General features: G+C 45.3%; 1 protein-coding gene across 1 annotated transcript in view; it reads right to left on the reverse strand.

Annotated features, from left to right (window-relative positions):
• Positions 1 to 18,834, reverse strand: part of HEY2 (hes related family bHLH transcription factor with YRPW motif 2) — a 61,236-nt gene that overhangs the window by 31,933 nt on the left and 10,469 nt on the right. Inside the window, exons 2-3 of the mRNA XM_069607513.1 lie at positions 14,781 to 14,859; positions 14,585 to 14,668 (exon numbers count right to left, since the gene is read on the reverse strand). Coding sequence (XP_069463614.1) covers positions 14,585 to 14,668; positions 14,781 to 14,859 — 163 coding nt within the window. The remainder of the gene's footprint in view (positions 1 to 14,584; positions 14,669 to 14,780; positions 14,860 to 18,834) is intronic.

An 18,834-nucleotide genomic window follows, 5' to 3' on the forward strand; every position in this document is an offset into this window, starting at 1 on the left:
AGGCAGACGAATACGTCATCCAATAGCCAATACCACACAGGTGAGAAACGTTACTCACTGAGACAACCGTACCGCCCTTATCCTTGGCAGGTACGGCAGAACGTGGAGACCATTTAAGCTGCAGATGGCAAAAGCAGTCAAACTACCATTGTAACAGTAACAAGCACATGCTTTAGACAAAAAGCAAACATGCACTCCAAATGAAGAACACATACACTTCTAAGATATGCATTTATACATGAAGAATTTTAACATAGCATCCACAGACATCAAGAACACTAACATAATCGATGTACAAGGTGAATGCAACATGAATGACACGTGAAAATAGCTCACAAATGCAGAAACAAAAATGTAATTAGGCAGCCATCGTCCTAAAAATGGAAGCCACAGCATGCTTTTGAATGAGGAAAGGCCTCATGTCCTCGGGAAAACTCAAAGAGATGCACCCACAGACAAACAGATCTGTGCAGAGCCCAGACGGTAGCTGACAATTAGTGCCAAGGTTGCAGTGGAATAAGGTAGGATGGGAACTGCGAAACAAAGGCATGAGATACCAATTCCCAAGACACATGCAGCATACTCTCCAATTAATGAAAGGTTTAGAAGAGAACACAACCAGCCATTGTTAGCCAGGTGCAGTAACACAGTAAGCCAAAAGACTCCATGAAGAGTAACTCAAGAGTGTCCCCGGTGGCAGCAGAAGACACGACACTCACATTAATATTAGCTTAAAACCCAATAAACAGAAGGTCATTCGGTTCATACACGGTCTCCAAGCACCTGATCTAGAACTGGAGAACACTGATTATTCATTAGAAGTCCATGGGATTCTTCCCCTACTCCACACCTGGCTCATATCTTGACGACCCTTCAAGATTCCAAAGTTGGTTAGAAAGAAGACAAACTATCGGGACCCCAACTGTCAGGACACCCATCAAGTAGCATGCCAACTAATTATGTGTAATAGAGATTATGTATTTTTCACCTTATCATTATAGAGGTGTTTCCAGGTGGAGCCATCGGATATCTATAACCCAATGAAATGTTTAACCCATATGGAAGCTATATTTAGCCAAACCCACTAATCTATCCTCGTTCCCCTTGGGTTTTGAAAACTTAGATTATGTTATGACGCCATTGATTACGCGTTTTTAGTACTTAAGAAATTGTTTTGTATTAACATGTCGAGAGTAACACGATTGTAGGCTTGTAAGCTGTCCCGGATTTGGGGTTATGAGAATAAAGCTGGATTTTGCCTTGAACTTTGTCTACTCCATCTTTGAGTCTGGTTTGGGACTTGGGGACCACCTTAACAAAACTGGTATACTACTTTCAGTCTGCACACACAACTACCCAATGGGTAATGAGTATTGACTCTTCACAAGTAATAAATGGTGTGGCTCCGTGCATGTGGACTATTAAGGGGGTGACTGACTTATTATGCCTGGCTAGAAGCTTTGAACTTGAACATTTTACTACTGCATATTATAAAGTCATGTTTCACCAGGGTATAGAAACACCCTGAGAACTATCTGGACAAAAAGGATGCTCGGAAAGATACACGCTAGAATGATAACTTATCACAAATAATAAGATTTTTTTATGGAGACTAAATAAAATGTTGTTGAGTATGATGACATGTTATAGTTATCTACACACCACACTGCCCTCCTGCAGCCCCATAATAAGGTTTCCTCTGAAGAACCGAGATAAAACAGAAGCTGAGATATGCATATGTTATCAGGAAACCACATTTCATTAGAAGTGATTGGAGAGGTATTTATGTTGTGTTGAACTGTTGCTTGAATCTTAATGCATTTTTGCACTGAGGTCCATGCGCGGATCTACGAGATTACTGCGTGGCGCAAAATTCCAAATCTGAAAAAGTTGAATTTGAAAATCGCGCAGTGATCACATAGATCACTTTCTCCCGCATCCCTCTGCCGCCCCATCTTACCTTTTTTCAGAAGCACACTTCTGTGTGTGCTGCAGAATCCCGTCCTTTCCTGCGCCGTCAGCTCCCTCCCACTAACATGGGTCAGAGCTGGCACTTCAGGGTCCTTTCTTCTTCTTTTTTTGAACTTTATTGTCTCCTGCTTTCATTCTCATTGAAGCAGGGACACCCGTGCAAACCCTGAACCCATGATACCGAACACGGAGAGCGGGGGTAACTCCCACAACCCCTGCAACCCCTTGTTCGACATTATGGGCTTTGTTGTTTTTCCATTGCCGAATGTGCATAAACTGCGCATTTGGCTCCCCCCCCCCCCGACATTTTCGGGATCAACGCCATGCTCTGCCAGGACATGAGTTAGATAGTTAAAACTAACATTTAAAATGAAGAAGCTCATGAACATAAGCTCTACACAGACATGTTTGAGGCCTATCACAGACATGGGAAAATTGGAAGGTTTGACTTCTTGCAGGTCAACAGAGATTGATAAGGTCTAATGGAAGTGAAGACCTGAGAACCTCTGGACACGCAGAGTAATGGCGCATGTGGAACATTGCTTTAGGTTTTTTTTGTGTCTTGTTGGAAAGTTATCGTCCTGTATTACCTTCAGGATCTCCTATCAAAATGTAGTGCAAGAACGCCTATGAGAGAAAAGCTGATAACATATTTTACTCACCATTAAATGACAGGTGGTGGAAGGGGAGCATTATTCAGACCTTCAAGGGACAAATGAATGGTTTTCTGTTTTAAGTTTGTCTAGGATTTTTGTCCGACATGGGAAGCAGCGTCTGACTAACCACGACAGATTTATCGAGGAGTTACTTAACAGACCACAGATGTCATTGACTCTACGAAATATTGGTGTGATTTTCTAAGACTCCATTACCCTCTCCTGCTGACAATTCCTGCATGTGGCATGGCAAAAGCATCATGACAGCGCTGTAATTTCCTCGTGTGTGGGAATCAAGTATATCTCTGTTCTTGACATTAAATCGATAATAATATTCCGTGTTTAAAAGTGAAAAATCAGTGCCGGCCTCTGACAGGTGAATGGGCCCAGACATTTTGTTCCTCCTAATGTGTTTCTAGCCTGTCCTGTGGTACAACTAATTATCCAGTTCTCCTTCCTCAGAAAAGCCTGTACATGGCGTCTTTTATGATTTGTGACAGTTTCTTTGTTTGCCTACTCAGTGGCAAATTAAGACAAAGGGGCGAGTCTCTAGAAATAGCAAACTGCTGAGTTCTCCATAATGTGTGCCCCGTGGTGCCGTGCCGGGCTAGAGTGTGTCTTTGTGTGTCTCCCAGCCTGCAGCGGGTAGTGCGGCAAGTATTCCCTTCAGCCTTATTAGGCTTATCTGCTTCAGGACTGGCCAATGAAGCTGACTTTCTGCTGTAGTTAAAACCCCTATTATTTGGTCTCTTTCATATGAGGATTGGCATTAGGTGTCCAAGGAAGGCCTGACTGAGTGTTCTCTTGGAAGTACTCTGTGCCATACCCGGAGGGAATTCTCCCCCTTCTGGTCTGTGCATACTCCCGAAAAGTGATCCTCAAATATTTACAGGTCACACTCTTCCCCCTGATATTCATGCAACAATTCGAACATTGTAGGCCTCTTGGATTCTGAAATCCCACAAAGATGTTGTGGTGGGAAATGCGATCCCTCATGACCACGCCCCCGTCTAATGTTTACCTGATTTTTCAGATTCCCTCCTAGAGTGTAACAGTGCTCAGAGTCGTTTTATGGCACAATGTTTATTCTGTAGGAATGGCACTATTTATAGGTTGTAATGTCAAGGCGTGGTACCACTTGAGGCAATGGTCAGCGTAGCGTGGTGATGCATTAGCACGAAAAAGCACGGCCAGGGGGGAGATTAGCACGAAAAAGCACGGCCAGGGGGGAGATACAACCTTTGTAATTATGTTATCCTGGGTTACATTATTACTTGCCTGGTATGCTACAATATACCATATTTTTGCTACCCTATGCAATCTTTAGTATTTTATGCCAAGGTGTGGTGGCGTGCTACGTAGGCAATGTTGGCCTGTTCCCAAATACATCCTTGCCAGAAATGTTCAAATGTGCTCTTTACTTTTATTTGTATGTGAGTGTGCCCCCACACATCCATCGTGAACTTCCACGTTCTCCCTCACTGCATCCATGCCCAACCTTTGCTACCCTTGTAAGTCCTTCTTTTAATCCCACTCATCAACTTCGACGTTGCAATCAAACAGCATTTCTTGGTTTTAAAGGAGTTTTGCTCCTTTTCTTTTTTATTTATTTACTAATTTCCATTCCCACTCCATAATACCTTTGAGCAAGATGGCGGTTTTGATACACTGGCTGGTTAAGCCATGCTGTGCCATGCTATTCTATATTACATGATCTTTTGTTATATTGTTTTACATTAATGTTATGCTGCTTTGTACAAGTCCAACAATAGCTTTAAAGCGGCTTGAAAGTTACATGTAGCACTCCATAAAACAGGCAAATAAGTACATGCACGTAGCACTTAGTTAATGAAAATGGCCATCACACCCAAAGTAGACCTGCAACGGTAAACCGGTAAGCAGACTCTACAAACATGTTGGATATCAGACCCCTCTGTTAGCCTCCTTTAACAGGATAAGGTACCTGTAACCCGGTGCCAGGATGGTAGACAATGTGGGATTAGGCATATTAACCCGCAGAAGAACCCAGCTCAGGCCAACAGGAATCCAGCTTCTCACACAAATATAGACATGCCCATGAAGCTCCTAGAAGGCCTGGATAACATCCAGGGAGCCCAATCCTGGGTACAGCTCTCAGGAGAAAATCAGAACAGAGCCCCCAGCTCATTGAAGAATGTCTGTAGTCCCCCCCCAGACCCCCAGATTCCCTTTATATAGTACATGAGTAAAAAGGACATTTGCTCCTGTTCCCTTGTGTATTGTTTCAGCACACTCCGACTAACAATGACACGCTGGGATTGTGAAGGTTAGCGAGTGCCACACTTAGACGGTATTATGTAGGTCAGCAAGTGCTACACAGACAGAACTGTGAATGCTTGCATGTTAAATGTCATATAACCCACTAACCAATATAAACTCAAACTCCCTGCATACTCATCTAAAAACTCACACAACCGTCTCTCGCACAACAAGCTGCATGCACTTCACCACACTGCAACAACACATAAGCCTCACCAACAGCACACGCGGACTGACACCGATACAATACTCGCACCAAAGCTCAGCACCCGGTGTGTACCGAGTTAAAGCTGCCAGCAGTACACCGCTCCTCTCACTATCCTACTCCCTCTTCACCTTACTAACCCATCCCACCTTCTAGTTTACAGATCCGCCAGAGCGCCTGGGGACCAATTCCGTTAGTGACGGTGCGCCATATAAGTACCTTTAACATAACATAAAATAACACGCAAGTGTAGTAGAAGGCTTCAAAGCCTCATAACCCATGCTCCAAAGACATAATCACATCACTAGAACATTTCACATAAAATAATGCCAGGCTATCACTGCACACAGAAGGACATACAATTATCCGATCCCGCGAAAAATACTGACGCTGAACATGTCGCATTTATTTTGTCGCACATTTTAACGCATTTATGTGCAGGGGGAGACGCCCCTTCCACGCAGCTCTCCCCCATGCAGCTCTGGAGACGCCCCTTCTACGCAGCCCTCCCCTCGCAGTTCTCCCCCATGCTCCCCTCACATCATGTATTACCCTAACCCACCCCCCTACATATAATTGCATGAAAATGCACAGTATAAAAATCGACATTGTCGGCTTCAGCAATGGGGTGCTACCTATTTACATTGCTGTTCACCATCAACATTCACCTTTCACATTGTCTATTCTTAACTTGGACCCTAAGCTTGGCAGCTTTCTGGAGTTTGTGTTGTGGTTCAAATTAAATACAGAAAACATATGTACATATAAAAGCTGACATGCTTCATGAGTCAGCTTCAGCACATCTTGACTCCATCATATCACTTATAGTAATACCTATTCATCACTCTGAAACTGCCCGCATGTAAATATTCCCTTCTTCTGCAAACATCCTAGAATGTACCCTCCCAACATGTCCAACCCTGACCTATGATCTACTTTGGATGAGTAGGCAGGCACCAAAGCTGTCACAATCATTAGCCTTCCCTTAACCTGCTCCTCCTCCATTTACAACCCCGTTTGCTGAATCTCCACTCTTCCTCCCACAGCCTCATCCCATGCATTTTCCATTCCTCCGAGACTATGGTTCGGATACCACAGCCGGGGGCACAATACGCCAACTTCCAGACAAGCCTGGGCACTTTGAGACCACAGTAGTGATGATTTGGCAGAGAATAAGATATTTCTAAAACACAGTAGAAACAGTATTTATTTCTGTTGTTATGAAAAGAGATTTGAAAGACAAGGAAAAAGTGGTGGCCTGTAGGTCTTTTTTTTAAAAAAAACTCTTACCACCCACGCTATGCTATTCTTTGAGGTACCCTGTGCAGTCCGGGGGTGAGCTTTGGAAAAAATGTCCACAACAAATCACCAATATTCTCAGTGATTTGTCAAAAATCAAATCACAAGGAAATTCAGCTGATTTGACTTTTCCCGTAAAACCAATCTCCAGAGACTTCTGAAGGGGGTTATCCAGTTCCACACAGAGTTGAGCAGTGCTGGCGTGGTAGGCCGACCCCATGAAAAGGCTGACACGGGCGAGGTCTGTTATTCCTTAGTGCCCATCTAACACGCTAAGCTGCCATTCTCGCCCACTCCCTTTGGTCTCTTCAAACAAATTAGTCGCTGGCACATGCCGAGTTTGACTTTGGAAGATCACCCAGGCCATGAGGATCCCAAAGAGATTAGCTCCTGCAAAGCGGTCGCTTGCGATGGCTGCTGATCTCCCCTTCGAGACATAGATGCATTACTCTCTCGGAAAAGAGCCCAGTCTTTATATCTTCTTCAGCTGTCTGTCCATTCTCTCCGGTCTGACTCCTTCTTCTTGCCAAGAGACAGGCATGTACAAAGAGCTCATTCCTTTCACTTGGGAGGCGGCCTGAGCTCTTATTGCTGTGGGAAGGACATTAAGAGGTAGTCCCTCACATGTGACCAAGGCTGCGTGAGGAATCACGTGGAACAAGGTCCGCCCCTTTCCTCTGCCTTACCTGTGTTTATGGTGTACATATAAATAAACACAGGGAACCCGACGAAATCTCGAATGGCATGAACAGACTATTTAGAGATTACCAACGTACCTGGCAAGGCCATGTGAGATTGGCAGGCCGGCTGGAGGAGAGGGGGCGAGTATTGAGTATAGGTATTTTGGCTGTTACGGTCTATTAAAATGTAGTGGCTGCCTGGGGCGATAATATTTGGAATGGAGGAATTCAGTCTGTGTGTTTGGAAGGATTCAATCTGGTAACCAACTGTGTAACCCTGTGCAGAAATAAACCCTTTGAGTTTAAGCACCAAAAATGTAAGCGAGAAAAAAAGAATTGAGAAATCATAAAAATAAAAAATCCCCCTAGCAACGGTAAACTACACCGCCATTTTTTCCACCAGACTAGTTGCGAGACTATGACAATGTCATCTAGGTTAACCTCATGATTGTGCCATGTGATGGTGCTAGACTCTCACATCTGGTCTGCACTTGATACTGAAAGGAAACCATAGCACTGGCAACATACATACATACGTACATACATACATACATACATACATACGAATGTAAGAGACGCTGCCAGCATGAGAAGACAATCCTATGCTGTGGCCTGCCAGAGATCCTGCATTGGCTGAGCATTAGTGCCACTAAAATACTATTTCAAATGAAAACAAACCTTCCACTTAAAAACAAGTCTAAAGTACCGACATTTCGTTCTGTTTAAAAAAAAAAAAAAAGTCAGCTTTGCAGGAGAAATAATGGCTTCCGTATCAGGCATTTCCTGATCATTAGTGGTTCGGTGGGTTCCTTCCTTCGGGGCACCTAACTACTAGGAAATGCCCTCCCTTCAGACATTATCCAGAAATGAAAGGGAGTAACACTGTAAAACAGCGATGGGCATATTTTCAAAACATGTTCAACATTGGAAAAGCCCCATTGAGTTTTTTTTAAAAATCAGGCCCTTATTGTGGGCATATCTTGTCTGTGAATGAGACTAAGGGCCCGATTCATGGAATATTTGCCCGTTTCAAAGTGAATTTGCAGTGCTGAAAAGTGACTTTGCACTGCTGACACAAACCCTGAATCGTGTAACTGTGCAACGTGTATTTTTGCCGTGCAAGGTCCGGGCAAAGTCATTTTGAACTGCAAAAATGACTATGCGCTGACTTTGCCCGGACTTTGCACTGTAAAAATACACGAACCATGAATCAAGGTTTGTGTCGGCCGTGCAAAGTCACTTTTCAGCAGTGCAAATTCACTTTGAACCGGGCAAATATTCCATGAATCAGGCCCTGAATACATTGACAGCAGTGACACTTTGCTCATCAGAAGGCAGGAAACTATACCCACATGGAACTGTGTGGACCCACCCTGACCAATCCAACACAGCACCAGAATTCGCTGTACGACAGTCATTTTTTTAAAATGAATGTCTGTCTTTTAGATGGTCAAACCCCTGCAAGATTTGCACATACAGAATATAAAAAGTTAGATAGCGATTTGATCATAGCGATTAAGCGAGTACAAAAATAACGAAGCTTCAGAAAAGTGAAGAAAAACTTGAGTAAATTATCACTTTCATGCAAAACAATTTCCAAAGCAGCACAGCGTTGCTGTGAACCAAAAAGAAAAAAACTCCTGGTTCCAGTTTACAGAGTTGTAAGAAAAAATACAAATTCACAGTTGCAGTTTAGAGAAATATAATTTTAGAAACAAATAGACTGATCGGAGATGACTTGCAGTTGTAAATTAACTTCAGGCTGAATGACTACATTTAACGCTTGTGTTTGGAGGAAACACTTCTTAGCCTAACCATTCTAAACCAGCAATTGAGGCATTTCAGTTCCCACACGGACCACATGTTAGTTACTGGGGCTTCAGAATACAGAATGTGGGACACACAGCAGCTTACAAATACACAAAAAAGTGTATAATCAATAACAGAAGAACCTTGTCTGCAATGCCTGTCAAGAACTCGATCATCCGCAAAGGGAGTGTGCGCTCGCCTGGGCTTTTTTGAAATTGTGTAAGAAATGGAAGGATGGGAGATCAACCTCAGAAAAGGTGTGGGGCTAATCTGCACACATTTTCTTATGCTCGCCACACAACAAACACATAGTCAAGTTTACTCTGGTGGACACAGCCTACAGGTGCTGTCCTCCCTGTCACATTTAGCTGGAATGTGACAGGCAGGAGTACTTAAAGCATCTCAGGATGGGGGAAGGCAACACCTTCCTCCTGCCATGGCCAGCCTAATTAAATATCAAAGGCTCCATGGATCCGCCCTGCCCATTGTAGTTCTGTGTGGTGGAAGGGCATACTGATGAGAGTTAATTGAAGCAGGCCTGCAAAGAGGCCTGGTCACAGAAATAACAAAGGGCAGGAAACCCCAACACCTTTTTGATATGCAATGTCTTAGGTTGAAGCTAGCTCCCACCCCTCTGTATGAAGGGCAGTCAATGTCATGTCTGGGACAACTGTTTACAGTAGTCACCCCTGCATGGGGAACCCCTTTCAGAGGTAAAAAGTATGTGATTTGTTGGAGACAGAAAGTGGAGACCTCCGCTTTGATCAGGTGCCACAGAGAGCTCAATTAACAAGAGAGACACTTTTATCCACAACAGACAGGAAGATGGATGGGACTTAGTAGTGCATGTTGTTGCCCCTTACCTTTCCTGTTGCAAAGCACTCTAGTTATGACCTCACGTATAACAGAAGATTGTTGGGTGGGACCCAGGATTGGTTCATTAAGGTAGGCTTAGCCTGCACCAATCACTGGTGCCCATTTGGCTTTAAAAGAGGGTTGAAGCCCTCTTTTGGCAGACCAGCCGACGACTTCAAAAGGAGCAAGACGAAGGACTCATTTGAACCCTGGCTGAAGGTACAGTCTGCCTTACAGCTTCCGCCAGTGAAGGAAGGCCCAGATTTCCAAGAGGGAAGCAAGATCCCTCCCCTAAATATCTCCAGGGAATAGAGGGGGATACCGGACTCAGAGGACCCGTCCAGCAGCTCAAGCACCGGTACCCAGCCAGCACACAGCAAGCCCTGCTAGGTTCTGCCAGCAAGCTTCCTAGATGGGAATTGCCAGAGAGTCTCTGACCAAAGGACAAGGCTGCTGCCTGCAAACACTCTCAAATTTGGGCCGTCTGCCTTAAAAGGATGACACTTGCCCAGCAAAGAAGCTATGGGGAGTGCCACACCAAGCATCAACCAGCGTCCATCTTTTAATTACATTTTCGAGGCAGTCAATCCCTCCAACCGCGACCGGCTGCACCACTGACTGTTGTCATGCTGCAGTCACTACAGCCACCCGAGGCGGCTCAACCAGAGTTCCAGATTCACCAACCAGCACAGAGACAACGATTCTGGCCCGAACCGCCATGTAGGCCAGCCTGCAGCCGCCCGTCCAGCTTCATTTGCCGAACTGCCTGCCGCCCGATACCCGCAGCTGTCTCCTGTCTTGAACTCTGTCGCAGGAGCTGCAAAGCATCCTGGAACTGACTCGACGATGTTGAGCATCAAGATCATCTCAAGCAACAGGTACATTGTGGTTCTGTCCCACTGGTCCTTCTCCAAAGGCCCCTAGTGACATGTACGACCTCTTGCTCCCTTGGCACTGAAACCAAATAACCTTGAACAGTTAAGACTGATTGCTTTACCGAATATCCTCCTGTCAGTATCCAGAGTGCATCCCTTTCCTTCGTGAAACTGTCTGTCCTCTGTGTTCCTTTACAGGCTGGGTTGTATTTTGTAGTGTGCTAGAACTGTCTGTTGTAATATTAATTAGGTAGAGATGTGTATACAACCTTGACTGGACAGTCCCTTATATCATTGGGTAATAATTGTATTTTTGCTGTGTTGCAACTAACCAACGATCCACGACCTTGCAGAGATAAGCCTGCCATTCGGTCCACGTTACCAAAATTGGACAAGGAGGTTTATATGTTACTTGTACTTCCAATCTGTTTGGATCCCTTCTGGTGTACTAGAGGTGTGGTCTGATTGATGGTTTAGAAACTGATATTCATCCCTGGACCACTGGTGTCCCGGAAGTTGATTCATCACACTAACATGGCTTGAGATCTGACATCGAGCACCAAGACACTGTGCATCTGCAATTTGTCCAAGTCTGAAAGTGAGATAATAGAGTTGGCAGGTCGCAAAGGGTAGTTTAGAGCCATACACCTCAAAACCAGTAGTTAATTTGAATTGTATGTTATTAATCTGTCCGTGTCAATGTTACAGGTCTAAAACATTAACTGAAAGGTTGATTCAACTAGTAGTAGAGGAACAGTGATCATCCAGCAGAAACAGACATTTGGGCTGATTCATAGAAGCGTTATATCATAATGCAATCCCATTGGAAAATGCTGTGTGAATCAGGCCCATTGCTCGCCCCATCTAATCACGTTTAAAGACCTTATTGGTGGTAACAGGGTCCAAGTGCATGCCTTGGTCATTGCTTCATGGAAAAATAATGCTATGAGATGCAGACTTGAGAGCGGCTGGCAAGGAGGAGCATTCCAGGTACGGTACCATCTTGCAATAGTCAATCCAAGCAGACATATTTGTGGCGTAATGTTGCAGAAGAGGGGATGGCTGGGAAGGGTCAGGGGCTCTCATCTATCACGAATGGATTCGATCGATCGTGCACATTAATAGATAGCAGCAGCTTCTTCCGGAAGATAAGAAACAGGAGCAGAGGACATGTTTCTGCTTGTTAATTCCATTCTGGGTCAGTTAGTTCCTCAACGAAAATCAGACCCATAATGCAAACTTACTCAGAATAATACCACATTTTTATACAGCACTTTGTGCAGGATTCCTCCTTCTCCTAAGAGCTATAGCGAGTGGCTGGCCCTGCAGTTACTCAATATATGGTACTCTAGCTATTCAACCTTGGAAGGAACACTGAGTCGGCTCTGCGAGGTTTCGAACTTGTGACTGCATGCTGCAGGCAGATTTTGGAAGCAAGCAGATAACTTGCTGAATTACCATACATTAGCACCCAGGGCAAGGGAGCAGCCAATCAGGTTGCTGCGATCGCGGGCTGAATCCCGGGCCTTTAACTCAGGGCATGTAACCCCCTCCAGTATAGCCTGTGGAAAGGGTTCTAACGCCATATTCTAGGTTTGAGCCTAAAAATGTGGGGAATGTATCCAAACACATGCTTCTGGCATTTTAATGGGGGAAGAAAGTTCATCAGGAACCTTTTTCCGCAGACATTTGTAAAAATCATATCGCTTATTTCCCTTGCCTAGGAAGTGCAAGGGTGAATTGAGATTTTGCTGTTTGGGGGAATCTGTGGCGCAGAAATATTTTGCGCAATCCCAGTTGGGGCAACTACTAGATAAACAGTGCAGTGCAGTGCATTGTGGGCCTCTTTCTAGAAGGCTTGATGTTCTGACGCAGTAAACAATTAATTGGCACAGTAACCGCCTCTCGTCACTGTTGTGTCTGAAATGGCCTGGCTGTGTCTGCGTCCTGTTTTGCTGCCAGCTGCACATGGCGCATTGACATAGCTGCGCCCCGACTGCAAATACCAGCACCAAGACCCAGAGGAGAGAGGCAGTGGCTCACACATGTCTACCGGACTACTTGTTCTTACTGTTGAGGCTTTCGACCTCCCATCAGCTCGCTGTACAGTCAGTCCCCGCTTCAGGGCTTTAAGTGGGGTAACACATCGAGGGGGGTTTCCTCATTTGGGGGGGCGTGGCTTGCGGGATGGACGTGGCCTAAAAAAGTACACAAACCATAGCAAGGTATGCACACAAATATATGAATGTATGTAAGCATTTATATATTTGTATGCGTACCTTACTATGGTTTGTGTACTATGCAAGCCATGATATGATATGATATGGCATTTATAACGCGCCTATACGCAAGTGTTTCAATATGTTACATTCTTCTATGTTTATTAAAGATGGCTTGAAAAGTACACAATACCATAGTAAGGTACACACATAAATATATAAATGCTTATATATGTTTGCGTGCCTTACTATGGTTTGTGTACTTCAAGATTGCTTGAAAAGTACACAAACCATAGTAAGGTACGCACACAAATGTACAATTTATATATTTGTGTGCATACCTTATGGTTTGGGTACTTTTCAAGCTGTCTTTTTCAACCATATTTCTAGGTTTATAAAAGATGACTTGAAAAGTACACATTTCAATCCATCTTTTATAAAGTGTTGACGACGGACAAAGTCTGACGTGCCTTCGTCCGTTGGCAAAGCTTTATAAAAGATGGCTTGAATTGTGTACTTTTCAAGCCATATTTAATAAACATAGAAATGAGCACGGAGTCCCCAGGTCCGACGAGGGTCAAAGACAATTCGGTCACCTGGGGAGAGGGCGGGGAAACAAAAGGACAGTAACTTCCTCTTGTGACCCCTCTCGCAAGGGACCACAAGAGAAAGTTACAGTGACTTACAGAAGTGCAAGCTAGCCACAGCTGTGAATGGCTGGCACTTCTGTCAGCTTGCCTGACTCGAAAATGGCGGGTGCATTTCCCGTCGCGGTTGCCGTGGGATAATGTGTCCCGCCAATGTTGTGGTGAGACCAGGGGGCCCGCGAGAGCCCTGGCTCAGCCCCACTTTTTGGAGACTGCCAGGGCCTGGCCCCGGCTGTCCCCGGCCCACTTAAAGCACTGCCCCACTCAGTGCAGCAGGTACAGTGCTTTATGTTATACAGCCAGGTTAACGGGTGCCCCGTTTTACTAATCAAATCACATTCACCTGCTACGTGGAGACGTAGGCCTTCAAATGAATGACTCTGCAACTGACCTGCCTTGTCGTCACCAGCAAACCCTGTACCCCGTTCTGCAGGATGGCGTGCACTAACTTTCTGTAACTTATCCCCATGGGGCAATAAGGCAGCGAGTGAAGCACCGGATTATGAGGGAAGTCAACGCCCGTGTTTTGGGACCACGTGGGGCATCTTAATGACAGTACGTGGGGCATCTTAATGACAGTGCATGGCGCATCTGATATTATTAAACAATATTACTGGCTAATGGGCTTCAAGGTCACCGTTTTTATACTACTTTGCCCAAAACGTGACAATCAAACAGATTGTCATGTCAAATCCAGAAAGGAGGGTGGGCCACTTTTTCTGGGCGAGACTGCTGCAACACCACATTTTGCAAGCAGCGAAGGTCCACCGGTTAATGTTTTGTACATTTACGGGGGCATTTTCCCTTTAACAGAACCCGGGCTGGCACTGGTAAAAAGAACAGCACATTGAGCAAATTCAAAAATAAAAAAATCTTTCCGAGCTTGGATGAACTGGGCGGTAGGGAGATGTCGGCGGCTGCAGGCGGCAGGGGGCCTGCCGCGGTTACAGCTCGGCCGCAACAAAGCATTTCTCTCTACTATCGCTTTCAAGCCAGTCCAGGACAAAGGATTATTAAACAAAAAAAAGATGTAAAGATGAAAAGTGCAGCGGAAAAAAAAAACAGCTTACTTGTTTTTCAAAAGCGGTTGGCACCAGTCTTCGTAACTCAGACAGGCTGTTGTTGATGCGGTCCCTGCGCCTTTTCTCTATTATCTGCCGGAGGGACAAACATACCAGAGACTGTTAGGAAAGCACATCCAATCACAAACCGCGCCCATTGCGTCAGGGTGGCGCGCGCACAGGAGTCTTGCTCTGCAGGACGTACCCCTCTCCTTTTTTTTCTGGCCATGATCTGCGTGGTTGTGGTTGGTGAATTGGAACGCATCGTCGAACCGCTGCTTTGCCTAAAAAAATAAAAAAAAATACGTTGAGATATTTTAGGAGAGCGGAAATACGGCATGCCCCCCATCACGGGGGCAACCACGATGCCACTGGGCACAGTTGTGTCAATCTGCACCCTTTGACAAAGGCTTCTTTCTCCCAAAAGTGATTGGAGCTCTGTTTACCCAGTGCTGAAGACCCTCCAAAGCCCCACAGCCAGAGTTTATGCGACCCAATACATGCCTCAAACCAAAGGTGAACCACAGAGAGACCACGGGGGTCAATGCCCTGCATGTTTAACTCCGTAGATTCAATATATATTTATTTACATGCAAGGAGGAACATTGCTGTTTTGATCACCAAGGAACAGATTGGAAACCAGACTTGATGGGAAGCAGCGAGATTCTTACAATGAATGGGGTGAGTTAGAGGGACATTCTGACCAGGTTGTGGATGGGAGTAAATTGAATAGTCACCGGGATGAAACATGGGTGAACATACATAGATTAAGGACAGTCAACATGAGATATTTTTAAGTGGGGTTAGGTGGTGCGGCCATGCAAAGTCAGATCACGCCTTTTTCTAAGCAATCCATTATAACGTATACGATGCAGCCTGACACCCCGGGGAACTTCAGGCAGAAACAAACCCTGGTATACCTCAATAAATGTTTCCGGTTAGGCCAATGGTCAAGGCCATCAGGAAGCCCCTTTAGCTGTTTAACAAATGTACACTCTCCATCAGGGACTTATTTCACCCAAACAACACCAGGCACTCATTTTGCAGACGGCAGATCAAAGGCTGATTGTGTCTTTTTTGTTGTTTTATTACTGTGCTGTTTTTTTTTTAAACATTACACATAATTCCATACACAAATATTTCATCAAAAACTGTATGAATACTTCAACTGTTAGCACACTATCTCTTGTTGTGAACAGGCAACCATGACTTCAAGTTCGAAAATGTCTTAGTGCTAGAATCTTAATAGCTAATATGCTAGGCCTATTACCCCTACATAAACATAAGCGGTATTAGAAGCATTCTGCCTCGCCTTTTACCATAGACATAAGCGGTATTCGGCCTATTACCCTCACCGTACTCTTAAGCAGCATTCTGCCTCGCCTTTTATCATAAACATAAGCGGTATTCTGCTAGGCCTATTACCCCACCGTACTCTTAAGCAGCATTCTGCCTCGCCTTTTACAATAGACATAAGCAGTATTCTGCTAGGCCTATTACCCCTACCGTACTCTTAAGCAACATTCTGCCACGCCTTTTACCATAGACATAAGCGGTATTCTGCTAGGCCTATTACCTCCACCGTAACCTTAAGCAGCATTCTGTGTCGCCTTTTGCCATAAACATAAGCGGTATTCTGCTAGGCCTATTACCTCTACTGTAATTGCAAGAGGCATTCTGCTGCCCTGTTACCCATGCAGGGATCTCTGCTACTGTAAAAGCAACGATGAGATCCCTGCCTACAGCAAAACATTGAGCCGCTAGCCCATGCCCCATTATTTTTTAAGTTTCTCTTATGAACTGATTCTTACCAGAGTATACCGTGTGTATTATCATATGGTAGTTGGCGTTGATAATGTCTCTTCTGTAAAAACAAATGTGCCCTAATTCCCAGGGAAATTCGGGCAAACAAATGGATGTTCCTCAGAGAGCACAGAGCCTTCCCGTCACACTTACTGAACGACCCACTCCACCCCACCCCCCCCCCCCCCCCCGTCCCTCCCGCCAAAACTCCCACCGCCGTGGAAAGAGGGTATTTTGCTCGCTAGATCAGTTTCACAATAAGAAAAATAACCCCCTGGCGTTCCTGCAGTCGCCCACAGGCCTCCTCTGCTGTATGGCAGGGCCCAGTCCATGTACAGTTGCCCTATCAATGTTTGCAGTTTCAATACATTTGTTTAGCGAACTTAAAGGGGGTGAACATCTCGCTGCTCGGCTCCAATCTATGTGGGTTTATGCGAACAGACCTCCCCAGCTCCCCCCCAAGCCCTCCCCCCCGCCGACCCCACCCCTTGCATTGGCTTCTAGTGATATGCGAGGCACTCTGTGCGGTAAAGCAGCGTTTCTGGCAAATAAACGGACATGGGCAACTCCATGTTGAGCTGCACTCACCACTAGACTGATTAAAAATCCCTAAAATGCCCGCGTTCTGTCGTGACCTCATTGGTGTACAGAGCTTTTCTTGTCAAACTACAAGGCTTTAAAATCCCTCCCCCCGTCCCCAATTCCTTCTAGTCCTTGATGGAAATCGACGCCCCCTGGCTCGTTTTCGTAAGTCTTTCAAAGCATGGCTCTACCCAAGGTACTTGTCCTCTCTTTCATTACTGCTCACTGTGCAAAGAGGCGTCTGTCATTCTACTAGCGCCAAGTGGGGGACGCGCACTTAAACAATATTAGGCAATGTAACGAACCGAACCCCTAACATTGCAAGCCTGGCACGCGTTACCTGGTACGCAGCACCAATTCTAGAAGGAAAATATCACGGTATATAGTGAGTTTTACCCTTCGAGGACTTTAGGCGTTGGAAACATTAGATACACAACAGGAAAGGCTAGAAGGCTTCCTAGCGGAAAGTACAAGCAAGAAAATAAACGACTGGGTTAGAGAAGTCTTGCTATGCGCAGGCGAGTTTCCCCTGCCCTGCCCTGCCCCGACCCGCCCCGCCCCGTGGAAGTGAAGATGGCATTAGATTTGCGTCACCTGGTGGCAGGTGCTCTATTCGTTTCAAGTAGCTCTTGTTCTAGGTCCATTTAAGCCACTGCGATCTCTTTGAGCGGCACAGAGAGAACGTTTTTCAGACTTGCCATTATGTTAAAACACACTGGGAAACAACTGACAAAGGAATGTAAACCAGTGCACAGTCTATCACAACACCATATGCGGCTTCGGAGGCCGCCTACCCTAAATAGTAGGTAGGTATGCTCTCTCATTGCCCACCAATGAACTTTGTAAAGTTCTCCCCGAAGTGCCTACATTCCTAATGTTAAGCACTTCCTTACCAGTGCGGGAAATGGGCAGGAACAAGACGGAGCGGCGCTGGCAAAACTTGCCTTGACGGAGGTCGACCCTGCCCTCAGACCCACGGGCTGGAGCAGGACACTCACAGACCTGTTCGAAAGCTGAGTTATCAGATGGACGAGCAACCAGCAAATTAACGAGCAGACGCTTGAAGGACAGGTTGCTCATGCATGCAGATAGCTGGGCTTCAGAACAGATATGTCCCCAGGACCAAGGGCTAGCACAGGACAACAACATGAACTGTGCTAAAGCATACTCATTGCAAACACGAGGAACCCATGTTTCAACAAGCACACGGCTTCCAGAAAACTTGACACGGAGACTGAATACAGAAACAGCCAAATCCTCATATACATGTTATAGCTGCCCAAACTGGTATATGTGCCCTGCAATTTACAGACAGTTATTGTTAGGTAAGTATTGTGACCAATCAAAACCACAGAGTTCATCTTCCATTATTCACTCAAAAGGGATTCTAACTGAATCACTATAAGACATGTTTCAAATTTAAAACTGTGGGCTTACTTATTTTCCAATAATGCTCTTTGCTGTTATGCAAATCGTCAGGATTGGGTTCTATGAAGAGATGCTGTGTTGCATGACTCGGCCTTGCCCCTTTTCCACACAGCACCGCCCCTTCAAGGAGGGGAGGGATCCCCTAGTACATGTTTTCCGTTTGCAGCACCGTTTATAACATGCTTTTGGAGCGGCATAAAAAGATGGGATCACAGAACATGGGCACCCCATGAACCCCAGCGTCCTCTTGACTCTCATCTCAGGCAAGCTATGCCTCGATTTCCCTGGTTCCATGTCCAATCTACTGATCGTGCAGGGAATTTCCTCCGTTCTAGGAGGATAGCTCAGCGGCAACGTGCTTGCCTTGGAAACAAGAGGACAACAGGTTCAACCCCTGGGTCTGCGCTTAGAAACATATGGGTATTAAGTGTGTTATAAATACGCAA

The sequence above is a fragment of the Ambystoma mexicanum genome, chromosome 4q, assembly GCF_040938575.1.
Source record: "Ambystoma mexicanum isolate Mex_15411 chromosome 4q, UKY_AmexF1_1, whole genome shotgun sequence".
NCBI classification, from domain to species: domain Eukaryota; kingdom Metazoa; phylum Chordata; class Amphibia; order Caudata; family Ambystomatidae; genus Ambystoma; species Ambystoma mexicanum.